An 18,062-nucleotide genomic window follows, 5' to 3' on the forward strand; every position below is an offset into this window, starting at 1 on the left:
AGGGTATCCCTATATGGGACCGGCAAGAAACACGGCGGGATACAACTTTTTAAAATAATTACATCTTACAATTAGCATGCATCAAAAGAACAATTTACGTAATTTACCTGAACTGAATTTAATTGATACTCAATTTTGTTAGTTTCTGGTTATCCATGTTTGTCTATCAGATATAGTCCTCGACTATGCTTTCAACATGAAAGACTTTTTCAAGTAATCTTAAAGGATCGTCAGGTAACTTGTTATAAAACTAAATGCATTGCCCAACGAATGACTTTTTTAATATGTAGTTTATTAAAATATAGCAAGTATGAAAGACCTGAATACTAGTAGATACCTTATCGTACGCCAAAGCCAGGCTCGAGTACCATATGACATTTACACGAAGGTAGATAAACATATTCCCTTATGATTTTCACAACCATTAACCTAGTTTTGCGGTTTAACTCACGTGTTTTTACCATAAACTTAGCTTAATTATAGTATGTCTCACGGCAGTCTGAATTCAATTTTCACTAACATTTCTTAAGTTTGCCATCCACTGAGCTAAATTCCTTACACGGCGCAAAGTTGAGCGGAATGTCTTTTCAAAGTTGGCAGTGGAACTCATGAATTGCGATCCGGTTGGCAGTGTTGGCAGTTTGAATGGAGACTTCGCCCATCGCGACAGTCAAATACTCGTATAACCGACTAACTTCACTAACTGGCCGTGACCGAAGCCGTGCCGTTGAATAGGAATAATTGGCGTACAGATGGACCACTACATGACAATGATGATTTGACAGGTAATAATAAATAATAAATATATAGGACATTATTATACAAATTGACTAAGTCCCACAGTAAGCTCAATGAGGCTTGTGTTGAGGGAATTTATAAATACTTAAATACACAGAAAACACCCATGACTCAGGAACAAATATCCATGCTCATCACACGAATAAATGCCTTTACCAGGATTTGAACCCGGGACCATCAGCTTCGTAGGCAGGGTCAGTACCCACTAGGCCAAACCAGTCGTCAAAACGTAAGTAGCTACTAGCGAATGATGCTTTTCCTCCCTAGTGCACTTGAGTTTGCTATGGTTGACGACATAAAGGCAAACTCTTAAAAATGAATTCGTTCCTGTGCCGACAGCTGTACTACATATATCTAGAGATTAGAGAGAAGTTTTCACTTATAAAACAGTAATAAATTCTTTAAAAAAAAAACACATACAAGTTCATCAGTCCAAAATAAAAAGAAGAAAAAGCCCATTCGTACATATCGAATAATTCACTGAACTCGTGTCTTGCGCTAGAAGTATGAATTAATTTATTGTGCTTCTACATATTATAACTTATGACTAAGAAACGAGTATCATGAAGGCTAAATAGAGTGAAAAAGTTATAAATCAGTGAGGGACGTATTCGGCCCTGTTGTCCTTTCCAGTCAGGCGAGACTACTATCCAGTAGCTGGTTCAGTTTGTTTGTAATACTTATAAAAATATGTTTTATATTTATATGTTTTATATTCATGGACATGTGCATACTCCCAGTTCTAACCTACGGGGCACAGACTTGGTCTTTGACTAAAGCTCAGAAGTCTAAACTCGGAGTTTGCCAACGAGCCATGGAGCGTAGCATATTAGGTGTCAAATTGGTGGATCGAGTCCGGAACACCACGCTGCGCTCCAAGACACAAATAATCTCTCGAATAGACTGAGTTCTGCAGCTTTTGCAGTGAGCAAGATCCGTCAGTTAACAGACGTGAAAACAGCTCGATTAGTTTACTTTAGTTACTTTCATAGCATTATGTCATATGGTATTTTACTATGGGGTAGTGCTTCAGAGATAAATACCATTTTTGTTCTGCAGAAGAGGGCTATTCGTGCAATATATAAAATGTACCATAGAGACACACTTAGAGATAAGTTTAAGGACATTAACATAATGACAGTGCACTGTCAATATATTTATGAGAATATTCTGTATGTACATAAAAACATTGCCAGTTTTAAGAAAAACTGTGAAATACATAATATTAATACTAGAAATAAGCATAAGCTCGCAGTGCCCTTCACTAGGCTCCATAAAATTAAGAAATCATTCATGGGTAATTGTGTAAGATTTTACAATAAACTTCCTAATATTATAACTGAATTGTCTGTTAGTAAATTTAAAAATTATGTAAAACGTAAGCTTATCTCTAAAGCCTATTATAGCACACAAGACTACATGAATGATGAAACACCGTGGGATTAAGTGTGATTGTAAAGAATGAATTATTTATTGTTATATTATAGACTAGTATTTTTATACAATTTTGATGTTTGACGATCTTTTTGTGAAATTCTTATTATTAAGTTTACCATATCTATAATAGTTCAATGTTTTTTTTAGAACAATAATAACTGCATCAATAAATTGCTCTGATATTTAGATTAAGATGATATTTGTAAAATTTGACGATTTAAAAGTGCTTGTTGCTAGGCCTATTTGAATAAAGAATATTTTGACTTGACTTGACTTGATGTAGCTCGGAAAGCGGCCAAGCTAAAATGGGATTGGGCTGGTCACGTCTGCCGAATGCCGAATGAGTTGTGGGGCAAAGAAACTACAGAGTGGGAGCCCGAAAACTCGAATCGGGGATCTGGCAGACCTCACCGGCGATGGCGAGATGAACTGGACTCCTTCTTAAAGGAGTGGCCAGACATAGCACTGGAAACAGATCAGTGGAGAGATTGGGGGGAGGCCTTTGCCCAGCAGTGGGACACGACAGGCTCCAAAAAAAAAAAAAATTATACGACACTTAATATCAACTTGGTCACATGGTTTGTAAATACCATCAATTGATGCGACTGATTCATCTTTCGGAGCATAAGCAATAGGCCCAGCGTACGCATATACGCATATATTGTAAGCATATATCTAACGTGGACAGCCTATTGATGGAATCTGATCCCGTTTCCACAAGTCAGGTCACGTATTTTTGAACTCCGCAGTTATTTCGATCAGTGTCATCTCGAATATAAGTCAGAGACAATCGTGAATAGTCAACCACCGAGACACTCAAGCCGAATATCACCCAATATCAATTTGGGCTCAGGAACGCTTCGGCCCCAGTTTCATTTCGTCATCTCCATAAATCGTCCGCATTGTTATGTCGTCACCCTACAATTCCTAATTCGTAACCTTCCTAACTCGTCCACTTTCTTATATCGTCAATACCCCATTTTGTCTAAATTCCTATTTTGACCATAGTGCCAACTCGTCCAATATCTGATATCGTCAATATACCATTTTTGTCTACGTTCCTATTTCGACCAAAGTGCCAACTCGTCCGCGTTCTTTTATCGACCTAGGATAAACGGTAAGGTAAAGTCTAAAGGCAGTCTTTGACGACTCCGTCGATTCTAAAACCATAGCCAGCATCCAAAAGTCCCAAGCCTAACTATTACTATGCTATGTAGTTGACGAGTTGGCACTGTGGTCTAAATAGGAATGTAGACGAGTAAGCACTATGGACGAATTAGGAGTGTTGACGAATCGGCACTGTAGTCTAATTAGGAATATAACCAAGTTACTACAGTGGCCCACGTAAGAAAGCGGGCGAGATAAGAAAGTGACGATATAGGAATGCTGGCGAATCGGAACAGTAGACCAAATGCGAATGAGAACTACTTAAGAAGTTGACGAAATGAAACTGAGGCCGAAGCGGTCCTGAGCCTCAATTTGGTCTCGGCAAATGTCACGTAACTTTTACATATGTTTTATTTATAGAAACATGTTTTAATTGCAAATATTAAATTAAAATATGTTTCTATACCTATATCGAAATATGACACAACCCTCCAAATACTACTATGTACAACATCAACACAGCACACTATGTACATTTTCAACATCGTAAAGTTCGTACGATCCAACATTGACACATTTCCCCGCAGGACGGGTAACCTAAGATGTTTAAGGAATAGGGATAGAGGCATACTCGAAACATCCAGATTCAGACTAACCAAATCTACCAAAACGACCTATGCTATGGACCCAAAAAATCTATAATGTCATTCCTGAACAAATAGCCACTACATTAAATGATAATTCATTTTATAATCAATTTAAAATATGCCTAATTGACAATGCCTTTTATGACATTGATGAAATATTGGAAATGTAGAACATACTAAAATATTATAGTTTTTAATTTGTAATTTTATTGAACACATTATGTGAATAATTTTTATATTATTATTTAGATGTTGGTATTAATTAAAATCCGCTTAATGATCATTTCACTAATTGTAATTTTGATATGTAATGTATGTGTAAATATTTATTTATTTTATTTTGATTACATGCAAATTGTGTTTTCTTTTTTAAATCAATCTAACACATTTATACTCTAAATACAAATTTTGAAAGACTAGGGGTGGGGGAGGATCTCTTACTTACACCATAGACTGCCCCCCCCCCCCCCCCCAAGAATTCAACTCGATCGCAAAATCAATGAATACGCGGTCTTATAATCATGAGAGGTAGTATTTTCGTACGATATTCTATTAATTTAATACCTTCTAAATAGCTTTCATTGCGCTGTTTGAGTCGGGGTATATACGAGTAGGTCAGGTCTTTTATGTAAGGATTGAATAGGATCCTGGTATTCTACAAATGCGATTGCTTTCTTCGGCTTATTATTGTCCCTTGTGCCATATGTGGAATTTGTTATACATTTTTTTCTGTTCACTCGGCTTTCCCGTGCAAAACTCATAAAGCCTATTACTATAGGCTCTAGAACTCCCGTGTTTGCGTTCGTGCACATATTGCACACTAACCTGTCCCATTCTAACGGTACAACACGCGGGTGTTATCTAAACTAACCTTTGCATTCCTTCGTCACGGAGACGGAGATGCGCATCGGGGCCGGCTCTAGAATTTCGGTGTTCGCATTCGCGCACATTTTGCACACAAACTGCCCTATTATACCGCGTGTCATTTTCACCAGCTCACCTTTACACTCCTTCCTCACGGAGACGCGCATCAGGACCGGCTCTAGAACACCCGTGTTCACGTTCGCGCACACTTTGCACACAAACTGCCCTATTATACCGCGTGTAATTTTCGACCAGCTCACCTTTGAACTCCTTCCGGATGGAGACCCGCATCAGGGCCGGCTCTAGAACACCCGTGTTCGCGTTGACACACAAACTGTCCGCATGTTACCTACTAACTCACCTTTACACTCCTTCCTCACGGAGACGCGCATCAGGGCCGGCTCTAGAACACCCGTGTTCGCGTTCGCGCACATTTTGCACACGAACGAGAACTGCGCGTTCCAGCGCACCGCGTGGTTGCGGACCTCCTCGCTGCAACAAAAAAATAAGTCTATTAGTCAATTATTAAATTACATTTTAGGATCACTTTGGCCTTAAAAATGCGTTTTTTTTATGGATAACAGAATCCAAACGGACTACCGATTTTTACTATCGTATTTTCACGGAAACTCACGCGGTGCCATTGTAGGTAAAATCCGTCGCACGCGTTCGCGTCAGTTAGCACTATTCACACTACCTATTTTTCGTCAACCTGTTCCCCGCTCCGTGCAACCGCGCCAGCTAGCGGATGCCCTTAAACATTTTTTACTCACAACAATATTGGAGCATCCACTTGACCGCACACGGCCTCCACCGTATCTGTTAAATGCTAAAAGATCGTAATAACACCCGATTTAAAGCGATTTATGCCTATTTAAGTAAGTCAGCAATGAGGCCTTGTGAGATTTCCCCGTCTGCAATTATCGCGCACGCTTTCCATTGACGATGATTCAATGCTGGTTTAAACGTTTATTTTTCATCACACTTGCTCGTAAACGGTGTTATTGTATGCCAGCATACTGAGATGGAATTAGGTATATTATGTCCCACAGGCGTAATAGTTTTGCTCGTGAAACCAGGGATCGGAAACCGGTATTTTTTGTATGGGAACGAAAACGGTATTTTTTCGTTCTTTGTTAATTATTTCATTTCTAATTGGGCAATCTAATATTACGAAGTCGTTATCTAAAAACACAACCGAGTCCTATATTTGGAGTATAAAATAAACCGAAATATATGTTTATTTCAAAGTTTTTCCAAAAAACCGGTTCCGATCCCTGCGTGAAACTACTGCCACTCTTAACGGTAGTTATGAAATGATTTTGAGAACCGTTGTCAATCATACAGCGCAGAGAGTGTGTTTTCCCGTACTTGTCTACCGCGGTCACCTTGGCGGTAGCTAACATTGCTGTCGTTAATTCGCGTGCGACATTTGCTTGTAAACAATTATATGACACCTGTGCATTATTCGTAGCATTTGCTACCGAGGCAGTCGCAGAGAAAGATGAGTCCCAATGCGCGGGCGAATCCATGTTAGCGGGCGAGTCCATATTCATGGCCATCTCGGCACTCGGGGGGGGCAGAGAGGGCGCAGGGAGCGCGCCGCCGCTGTGCATCGTGGACGTCGTGCCACATTGACAAACTGTGCGACCTCTGATCACTACATCACCTTGTGTCACAGCCAACGAAGGGACAGCTACCTCAGTTGTGGTTAGCGATGTCGACAGATTTTCAACGAAGTGTAACAACGAATGGTGCGAATTAGCATTACAGCTATCGCATACTTGATTCGAACGGCAATTCCCACTCTTATGTTTGTGGCTAAGGCACCTTACACACGCACCGTATTTTTTAATTGCATTGTAACGTTCACGCGGGTTCAACCTTTTAAACTCTTTGCATTGATAAAAATGATCGTGTTTTTCGTTGCACAATTCGCATGCAGCTGAGTTTTCCACAGTTGTTACAAATGACAGGGCGCTTCGCGTTCGCGATCGACTGTTTACCCTGTAGCCTTCCCGTACGCTGGGTCGTATTCGCACCTGCTAAATTAGAGGTGGAACTAGGGTCCCTGCGCCGTTCCAATATTTTGGCTTGCTCCTTAATAAAAGTAAGAAAGCTAGATTTTCTTTAAGGCTAAGTATAAGAATATAAATTATTTCTTGTCCGATATTTCCAGTTTATCGAAGGCCGCGGCAGAGGTATCAAAACAATCAACAAAGTCGTTCAACCCTTTCGCGGACGGTGAGTCCAACTGTTTAAAGTTAAATAATTCGTCCAAATAGGAAGTACCTAACAACCTTATATCTTCATATTTGTCGACCAGCGTGTCGTAAATTAATTTATAATTTTCACCACATGGAATAATTCCGGCTATTGTGGCCAACGCCTTACCCGAAAGTTGAGCACAGATAAAACACTCTTTCCGCATCCGTAAGGGCCGAATTACGATGCACCGTACTATTAAAACATTCGATAAATGCAGCGAATTTCTTTTGCTCGCCATCAAACGTCTGAAGAACAATAGGAGGGAGCTTTAAATTCGGTTTAAGATGCGCCGGCGCGGCTGCCGGCACCGGCGCCCCGTCGGACTTGCCGGGCGTCAATTGTTTTATGACATGTTGAATGTGCGAAAACATTTCCTCAAAAGCTTCCCATGTTTGGAACGACGGCACGTACTCTTCATCAGCTTGCATACGGGCAGCATTGAGCTGTTCTACCAGCTTATTAAATTCCGAACGTAGCGTATCAACGGTCGCCGATTGCGACATAAACCGTTGTTGGGACTTGGCCGTCCCGACGTGTAACGACAAGTCATAGACACCTTGTATTCTACCGAAATACGCCTGAATTTGAGCTTCTAATAATTTAATTTTAGGCCCTAATTTTTCTTCGGTATTTTTACCTGTCGGCGACATTTTGCTCCAGCACACAAAAATAGTATATAAGTAGACTATATGTATATAGTTATGGCGTGAGACGATATTCAGTTTTGATCTATAATTATTTTGAATAGGTAGGTACGCCTGTCAAAACGGATACTTAACTACGCGACTCGTCAATCTATAAGTACCTACCGACAATCAACGACAGCTGGCCGCGCAATAATTATACCGGCCAGCGGTCAATACTTTGTTTGAATGTATATATATATATACAGATTGGTCCCGTTTTTGTCAAAACTCAGTTCTGATGATGGGATCCATGAGGAATCGAGGGAACTCTTCAAATGTGAAAGGCATACATATAGTGATTTTTGTATTTTCTGTAACAAATCAAGCATTTACATTTTAAAAAGTGACATTTGATGAAGTGGAACTGCTGATGATGATCAGAATGGAACTCTTCAACGACGCATAGTACACGTTTGGCGATTTCTCCTCTTCGCTGTGTTTGTTAAGTAAATTAGATTTTAAAGACAAATTTTTGTCAGGTTCGACTCCTGACGATGGGGTCCATGAGGAATAGAGTGAACTCTTCAAATATGAAAGGCATGCATATAGTGATTTTTGTATTTTCTTTAACAAATCAAGCATTTACATTTTAAAAAGTGACATTTGATGAAGTGGAACTGCTGATGATAATCAGAATAAATAAATAAATATTATAGGACATTTTTACACAAATTGACTAAGTCCCACAGTAAGCTCAATAAGGCTTGTGTTGAGGGTACTTAGACAACGATATATATAATATATAAATATTTATAAATACTTAAATACATAGAAAACACCCATGACTCAGGAACAAATATCCATGCTCTTCACACGAATAAATGCCCTTACCAGGATTTGAACCCGGGACCATCGGCTTCGCAGGCAGGGTCACTACCCACTAGGCCAGACCGGTCGTCAAAGAATGGTACTCTTCAACGACTCATGGTACACGTTTGGCGATTTGTCCTCTTCGCTGTGTTTGTTAAGCAAATTAGATTTTCAAGACAAATTTTTGTCAAGTTCGAGTTCTGACGATAGGGTACATGAGGACTCGAGGGAACTTCTCAAATGTTAAAGGCATATATATAGTGATTAGTATTTTCATTAACAAATCAAGTATTAACATTTGTAGAAGTGACATTTGATGAAGTGGAATTGCTGATGATGAACAGAACGGAACTCTTCAATGATGCATAGTTCACGTTTGGCAATTTGTTCTCTTTGCCAAGCAGTGAGGTTTTCAAGGCACATTTTTATATTTCTATCCTATTTAGTTTTTTTAAATAATTATTTGGTGCTTTATTTCATGCATAGTTTGAAATAATTTATCTTAAATACAGTCGAATACCCTATTGCGGGTATCTTACCAGTCAACCATAGGGCAAATCTGAAATGTGTCAAGGTGAGTGCAGTGGCAAAAAAAAAACATGTTACCTCCTTTTCTACATAATTAGGCGTAGGACGCTGTCTTTTTAATTTCATTGTATGAAATCTCAAATCAACAATAATCGTTCTTTCACCGGTCTCCCTCAATGAAGTCGGTTTTTTTTTCTTAAAAATTATATAGGCATAAGTACGTCGTATAAGGCACGTATAGTACGTCCGATACTTAACTAAACAGTTTATAGGTTAGTTTGGTATGGAAAAAATATCGTAGTGTATTTAAAAACACTGAACTGATAATCCAAGGGCGAAGGACCAAATAAATGAGTGAGCCACGGGCTCTTGAAACTACTGCCACTCTTGGTCTCACGGAATTTTAATGTAGAAAAGATATTGGTGTATTATCAATTAGATTTATTAAAAAGTAATTAAATGTCGGGCACAATAAAAATAAACTAACTTATCTATTAAATAAAACTAAATTAAAACTAAAAACAGATACTAAATAAAATTAAAATATGTCTAAAAAATTTGGCCCCTTTGGCATGGTGCCCAGGATGCTGGCAGCATTTCCCCGCTGTATAGCGATGCTAATACGTTGTGAAGAGTTTTTTTTTTTCAAAAAAAAAATTTACAATGGCGGGATGTGAAAGGCGGGGCGGGTTTGCGAATACTTTCGCCGGTCACAAAAACTTGAGAAGCGACTTAGCCTTAATCTAGGGGCTTACTTGGTGGGTCCTCGTTCTTCGCTCAGGCTTGATCTGCAGAAATCGGGTCCTTTTTTGATAGGCGCACCTCGTGGCCCGCTGGATGCCAAAAACACTGTTGCTTCTCGATTTTGATCACAAATCCGACGTAGTCCATATGATTGACAACCCCGGGGCGAAATATAACACATAAAAAACACTAAATAACTAATAAGGGCGGTGCTACGGCGGCGATGCAATAATATGCTTCCAAACGTAGGAGTTTCAAGCGAAAACTGATTTTAGTAATGGCCGCGGGCGTTCACGCCGTGTTGCCCCTAGGTGGCGCTGTCGTACTCAGTTTTTAATAGGCGAGTATCGCATTGGCTCAAACAATTTTCATTATGTCCATGGGCATATATAGATAGATAGATTTTTTTTTGGTATTAAGCATGTCAGCAAGCTGTCATTTACTTAATGACATATTGTGCATAATGTTTTAAGTAAGAATTAATGAATTTCAATTTTAAAAGACTGACGTTTAAACATTATTAAATTTCGTGTTTGTTTATAATATATTAATTTTATTTATTTAATAGCCGTTTAGAGTATTTTTACACAATTTTCAATCGTGGCTGAATACCTGATAGGTTTGTGCCTTCGATGCCTAACCTGTCAAAAATGTCAATATGGCGGACGAATGTGTGAAAACTCAATGTATTTAAGGATTATTTCGATAAAATTTTTGTTCTTTCCTCACAAGTGTGATGAAAAACATTGTGTGTGCCACGGGCGGTACAAGAATTAAGAACTCGTTTTAATTAAACCCTCGTGTCCCTATCGGCCATTTTGAAATTTCTGTTTGTTAGAAAGACACAAAATGCTACAGGTTGCTGGGTTTTATGAATAAAGGGTTAGTAGAAATACATATAGTAACCGTACTACCCAAAGATGATGAATTGTGATAGAAAATAAAAAGAGAAAAAGACTATTATCATGTAAAGTGGATTTTATAATAAAATATCAGGTACAAGTGTAAAAATATGGGTGTACACATCTTACTCAAAAATATGTCCCATAGCATCATATTCCAGTGTAATAAGAGCGTAGTACCATATTTATGAGACGATTCTTTCGATACATATTTTTGCACTTGACTGTACATAAGAGATTTTGAAGGCAAATAAAGTTTTAAAGTCCCGCCGGCTTACGAACATTAAGTCCTGTAAAGGCAGAATACAGTATTACCTGAGCTGAGCTAAGTAAGGGAACACAAAGCACATGGAGCCTTTGTCAATTATTTATTATTATCTACATAAAACCAGACATTACTAGTTAATGGCCTAGTGGGTAGTGACCCTGCCTACGAAGCTGATGGTCCCGGGTTCAAATCCTGGTAAGGGCATTTATTCGTGTGATGAGCATGGATATTTGTTCCCGAGTCATGGGTGTTTTCTATGTATTTAAGTATTTATAAATATTTATATATTATATATATCGTTGTCTAAGTACCCTCAACACAAGCCTTATTGAGCTTACTGTGGGACTTATATAGTTAATTTGTGTAATAATGTCCTATAATATTTATTTAATGGAACGAAGACATCGCAATATTACCAAAGATACATTAATTGAGTAAGATGCTTTAAATAGAGGACAATTCCGTGCTTCGAATTTGACAGGTAAACGAGATGGCGCTGTACAGCTCCATACATTTTGCGGTATCTTTGGCACTATGCCCCAGGGGCCCTCTTTAAATATAGATTTTTAGTTTTTAATTAGTTTAAGTTTGTATTGTACCTATATTTACATTTTACTCTAACAATTATTTTGTTTATTGAAAACGTAATAAAAAGAATCAATAATAAATAAATATTATAGGACATTATTACACAAATTGACTAAGTCCCACAGTAAGATCAATAAGGCTTGTGTTGAGGGTACTTAGACAACGATATATATAATATATAAATATTTATAAATACATAGAAAACATCCATGACTCAGGAACAAATATCCATGCTCATCACACGAATAAATGCCCTTACCAGGATTTGAACCCGGGACCAACGGCTTCATAGGCAGGGTCACTAGCCACTAGGCCAGTCCGGTCGTCAAGAAGGTTAGGTTAGGTTAGGTAAGAATAAAGATGGAACGAAGAAATCTCAATATTACCAAAGATGCCATGATTGAGTTCGAATTTGACAAGTATACGAGATGGCGCTGTAAAGCTCCATATATTATGCGGTAACTCTGTTTGTCAAAAGTTGACGTTTGTCAATTCAGTGACCGCAAAACATGACGCAGTACAGCGCCATCTGTTTTCAGTGTCAAACTAAGGGCCACGCTTTGTTCTTAGACTTTACTACTCTATTACAATTATCTTTGATATTACTAACTAAGGTCAATTATTAAACTAGTTGATTCGTTGCCAATCCTTTATTCTGTTACATGACATTGTCTGATATTTTATAGGCTCTATTAAAAACGAACGTTACGTAGTTTGCGCCGAGAACAGCGACATCTTTGAGCTAATTTGAACAACAACCTAAATACACTCAATATTGGCATATAACATTGTTGATTGGGGATCGTGCCATTCATGAAGACGCGTGCCTTGACTCGTAACGTCATGTTATTAAAGGTTAGATTTGACAAATCTCCGCGTAATCGTGGATGAAACGAACTATATTTGTATACGTACTTCAATGTAACAGTCAGAAACTTCCTTTCTGACTTTTACATTGAAGTAGCTTCTCTCTTTCTGCTCTACCGACCTTCCCAACAACCGAAAACTCACGAAATTTCACGAAACTTGTTTGAAAAAATGCAAAGGAGAACAATAGCCGCTAAACATATGTAAGCATTATTTTATTACCTAAGGGGTCATGTACTGATTATGTCACACGAATTTCTAGGTTTTGTGACCCCTCCCCCCTCCTTGTCACACTTGGCAAACCCCTGCCACGTGTGACGTCACTTTTGTGTTTGCGGCAATGTTGTTTTCAACAATTTTATCAAAACATTTTTGATATATGCATTAATAATTTAAAACCCAAAAGTGATTGGGAAAGAAAAACAACGAATAAAATATATTACTGTTTCAAAACTTTGTACTTTGTTATTGTGTTTGTGTGTTGTACAGCGAATTTAAAAAAAATCGGTTACTGATTAAGTTAAAGTGACGACACAAAGTTTGTGACTCCCCCCTCCCCCGTGTCACATTTTCTTGACCCCCTCCCTCCCTAAACGTGTGATGTAACTTATGGGTGACCCCTAAGCTATGATAGGTCACTTTCGTTTGTCATGTGTAGGAAAGAGATGCAACTCGAACGTCCAGGCGAGTTGTTTCGTGTTATGGCATTAGAGATGAAGTCATGTAAACAGAATGTGAGCTCACACCGTTAATTGTGGCTAATGGCTGATATCAGCGCCCGGTTCGCAATGACTCCTATGACTTCACAACCTGTTAAAAAGTGTATTAAACGATGTCAAGGGACTCTCGGGCCAATTCGAACGCACATTGCTGACATCAGAATGATATTTGAATCATGTTATTTACTATTAGTGTTAGTAGTAGTAAACACTTTATTGCACAAAAAAATCATGACAGAGCACGTTGGGGGAGTATAAGAAAACCTCACGTGTATTTTTCTATGGTGAACGAAACCAAGAAACAGTATCTAGCACATACTTTTTCTCGGTTTTGTTAAACATAAATGACCAAGTCCACCAAGAACCATACCAAATATCACCAAGGGGGAGGGGGGGTCAAAAAGTAGCCGAAAAAACATCGCGTGATTTGTGCACAGGCCCTTTCCTGTTTCCGATGAAGCTGAAAATTTGCAAATAATGTAAGTCGGGTGACAATGCAATATTATGGAACCATCGAGCAGATCTGACGTTTCGAGAAAGGAGGTGGCCATTAGGAACTATGTGATAAAACAACGCAACCTAATTGTGTTTGGGGTTTCTAGAATTTTCTTGATGTGGAAACGAAAGTACAGTCAGCGATAAAAGCTCGTACGAAAAATAATTTTTTTGCCAAAAACTTATTAATCTCCATTCCATTTCCATTTATCATAGAGTTTTTATGACGGTAACGAAATGGAAGTAACGAAAAATGCACGGAAACACTGGAACACTATTCTTCTCCTATTAAGATCGAACAAAGGCTGTTGGATATCTAACTTTAAATAAAACAGTTAATTCCACGAAAAAGTTACGTGTAACCCAACACGCATGGATGTAAAGTATACATTCGCAAAAACAACTGTGTGAAACCCCATACGAACGACCTCGCCAACGAATGGTTAGGTACAATAGAATCTACCTCATAATAATCTTAGAAGCGTGCCTCGCTATACAAACAAAATTTTAATAACTATTGGAAATAATACGTAGTCGAGCGTTAAACATATCGGGAATGTGGGGGAATATCAAGAAACTGGGATAGTTAAATTCGTTCCTATGAATGTTGGAGAAGAAATCCTATATAAGTATGATTCTATGAGCCCTTCTTTCTATGAGATCTTCCGAACCCGCCATTTTGAAAGTTCAAAAACTGAATCTACAAAAAATAACTATTTAATCATAGAATATGGTCACAGAATTTCACGCGAATCGGTGTAGAGAACATCCGGACATACGAAAGCAGATTGCCCGAGTCAAAACGTAGATCTTCGCTACGCTTCGGTCAATACATTGTGTAAGATATTTTCTTTTGAAATGTGGACCTATCGTAGAATGCTTAAGATAAAATGGACCGACAAAGTTAGTAACGAAAGAGTCGTGTTATTAATGAAGAAAAAGGTGGAAGTCGTAACAACTATTAAAGAAAGGAAAGCTACATATTTCGGACAATGATATAGAAACTCAAAATATGACTTATTAAAACTAATTATTGAAGGGAAGATTGAAGGGAAACGAGGACGTGGGAGAAGGAGAATATCATGGACAAGGAACATAAGACTGGTTGGACGTGGGCAGTACAGAGAAACTAATTCGCATGACTTCAGATAGAATGGCATATAGACATAAGGTCGGGATGGAGAAGGCACTTAAAGAAGAAGAAGATATTTTATATAATGTCAATATCCAAAGAGAAAATTACGTTTGTATGGTGAAGTGGTCGTCCACTATCGCCTTAACAACAAAAAAGAGTAAGTAATAATCGAATGTTATTCGGTCTTCTTCTTCCTCGCGTTGTCCCGGCATATTGCCACGGCTCATGGGAGTCCGCTTGACAACTAATCCTAAGATTTGGCGTAGGCACTAGTTTTTACGAAAGCGACTGCCATCTGACCTTCCAACCCAGAGGGTAAACTAGGCCTGGTTGGGATTAGTCCGGTTTCCTCACGATGTTTTCCTTCACCGAAAAGCGACTGGTAAAAATCAAATGATATTTCGTACATAAGTTCCAAAAAACTCATTGGTACGAGCCCGGGTTTGAACCCGCGACCTCCGGATTGCAAGTCGCACGCTCTTACCGCTAAGCCATCAGCGCTTTTTCGATCGCTCAATCGAATGTTATTCGGTAATTATAATTAATAATTACAAGCTTAGTTACTTCTGCCGGTATGTGTGTTAGTAAACAACCGTCGCTGGCTCCCGACCAACACGGGATTCCTGCGCTGCCGCTCTAATTGTATTGCGACTATTTCAAAACACTTGTAGTTTGTAGTGGACATGTCCGGTTTCCGATCGCACTTCCCGTGTCGGGCGTGACCTTGACGGGAGTTCGTGGGAGTCAAATGGCTATTAAGACCCATTCAGGTCAGAGGGCCATTTTATTCCAGAGCGAATGGGAGGCGATCGGGCGGTAAAAAGGGCGAAACTGTTCTTTCGGGCATTGTCGGCTCCGATCGGCTCAGAAATCTCAGCATTACTCTGAGCAATTATAAGGGTTGGCACAAGTTTACGTCTCTTTGCGTGTACGACCACAGATAAGATAATGACTTGAATTTTGACAACCCTAAATAGCCGAAAGGGATAGTGCCATACATAAGAAAAGGACAGCATGATTCATCCCTGAATCGCTGTCAATCTTCTGTTTCCTCCCGTGGTGCGCATACTATTTTTCTGCTCGACGGAGGCGGAAAGCGGCAACTAGGTGTAGGTTTAGCGCAGCGGGAGCAAAGTCGGATTTCGCGAACTAGTGCTTTTTACTTTTCCACTTGTTCCAATTCATGAATACTTATTGATGAGTGTTAATGTTAGTTACTACTAACATAAAAACACATTATAACACGTATATTTTTTAATATTTAAAAACCGTTCTTAATAAGTTGTCTGACTGGAACGGAATAGCTGGCCAAATGCCTGTAATTTTTTTTTACAATCATGGCCGAAACGCCTGTCAAAGCAGAGGCGTTTTTTCTTACTGCAAGAATGTTTTAAGTTTCTAAAGGCCACATTCGATATTGTTTTCATACGATTTAAATATACGATATACAAATAATCGTAAATAACGATACTTAGGTAATAATAATATAATATTTTATATTTACAATTGTTTTAGTCTTATAGAACATGCATAAAAAAGTACTTCTTGTTTTTCTTATTTTTCCGCAACTGTATTAATTCAAAATTCAAAAATTCAAAATTCAAAATTTTATTCTGCAAGTAGGCCTCAAGGGCTCTTTTACAAGTCAATATAACATTTACAGTAACATCATATAGTGACATGAAAAATACATAACAACATTTTATAAATACAACAGCCAATACCTGGGTAAACATTACATTATAATAATCTTAAAATAAATAATTACTACAATACAATAGAGATGTATAGTCTCTATGGTTAAAAACACATTAAATCTGGAGATGTAAAAGGTCCCCAATGTCAGAGTACTAATATTAATAAAATTTGGAGGTGTAAAGTCTCTCCAAGTGTCAAAATAAAATTTATACTAAATAAATAAACCGCGTCTGGACTGTTAAACTAGCAGTCTCATAAACTAATGCTACATTCTGTACATAACTAGTATGTACCAAGTCAAGTATATTATACAATATGACAGAGACGTATAGTCTCCACGGTTAATACATTAAGTTTGGAGATGTATAAGGTCCCCACGGTCTGAGAAAAATAATAATACACAATAATAAGATTTGGAGGTGTAAAGGTTCTCCAAATGTCAAAGAATAAAAAAAATAAAAAATTGTATGAAATACATATTTCACGTCAAGAGACTGTTAAGCTAACAATCTTAAAACTAGTTCTACAGAATACATAACTACTATGTATTTAATATGTCAATGTCATCATCAAAATAACTAAAACATAACAAACATTAATACATAAGGTTGAACAGCTAGAAACAACAGCGCCATATGCCTCTCCGGGACACTGCACGCAAAACTATTACAGCTTTTGAGACTGGATACTTGGCCATGATTCCGTGTCTCCCAAGTAGTCATCTATTTTATAGTATCCCTTTTTGAGAAGTGCATTTTTGACGTATTGCTTGAATGAAGTATAGGGCAGGTTCCATGCCTCTAAGGGTACTTTGTTATAAAATGTTACACAGTTTCCCATGAACGATTTTTTTAACTTTCTGTAGACGAAACTTGGAGACTACTAACTTATGTTTATTTCGCGTATTATAACTATGGATATTAGACAGTTTCTTAAAGGACTTTATATTCTTATGCGTATACATTATCACATCTAGTATGTATTGTGAAGCTACTGTGAGAATATCTATTTCCTTGAATCGTTCTCTCAGTGAGTCACGAGAAGCCATGTTATAAATGGATCTGATTGCCCTCTTCTGAAGAACGAAGATGGTTTCTATGTCAGCTGCTTTGCCCCACACCAGTATGCCATAAGACATAATACTGTGAAAGTAACTGAAGTAAACTAGGCGAGCTGTCTCCACGTCAGTAAACTGCCTGATTCTTCTTACTGCATACGCGGCAGAGCTCAACCTTTTCGCCAGGGCAGATATGTGAGGGGCCCATTGCAGTTTACTATCTAAAGTAAGGCCCAGAAAAACCGTATTCTCGACAAGGTCCAGCGTTTCGCCATTTAATGTGATGATAGTTTCAGATTTTCTTACATTCGGCAGCGAAAATTTGACACATTTCGTCTTTTTCGCATTAAGAAGTAAGTTATTTGCTGTGAACCATTCTAGTACCTTTTCCAAAGTTTCATTGACTTGGCTATAATCGCTCAGTTTCCTGTCAACTTTGAAAAT

The 18,062-nt window shown here is 38.3% G+C and overlaps 1 protein-coding gene across 4 annotated transcripts in view; it reads right to left on the minus strand.

Annotated features, from left to right (window-relative positions):
• LOC133528814 (EEIG family member 2) overlaps positions 1–18,062 on the minus strand; it is a 178,607-nt gene that overhangs the window by 54,813 nt on the left and 105,732 nt on the right. For 3 of the 4 annotated variants that reach the window (XR_009801061.1, XM_061866308.1, XM_061866285.1), the window contains exon 4: positions 5,215–5,345. Coding sequence is in view for 3 of the 4 variants with exons in the window: in XM_061866308.1 (XP_061722292.1) it covers positions 5,215–5,345 (131 nt within the window). In the remaining variant the exon portion in view is untranslated. Of the gene's footprint in view, positions 1–4,989; positions 5,346–18,062 lie in introns of those variants that run through there. The other variant, XM_061866298.1, reaches the window with a different exon arrangement.

This window comes from Cydia pomonella, chromosome 1 (genome assembly GCF_033807575.1).
Source record: "Cydia pomonella isolate Wapato2018A chromosome 1, ilCydPomo1, whole genome shotgun sequence".
NCBI lineage: Eukaryota > Metazoa > Arthropoda > Insecta > Lepidoptera > Tortricidae > Cydia > Cydia pomonella.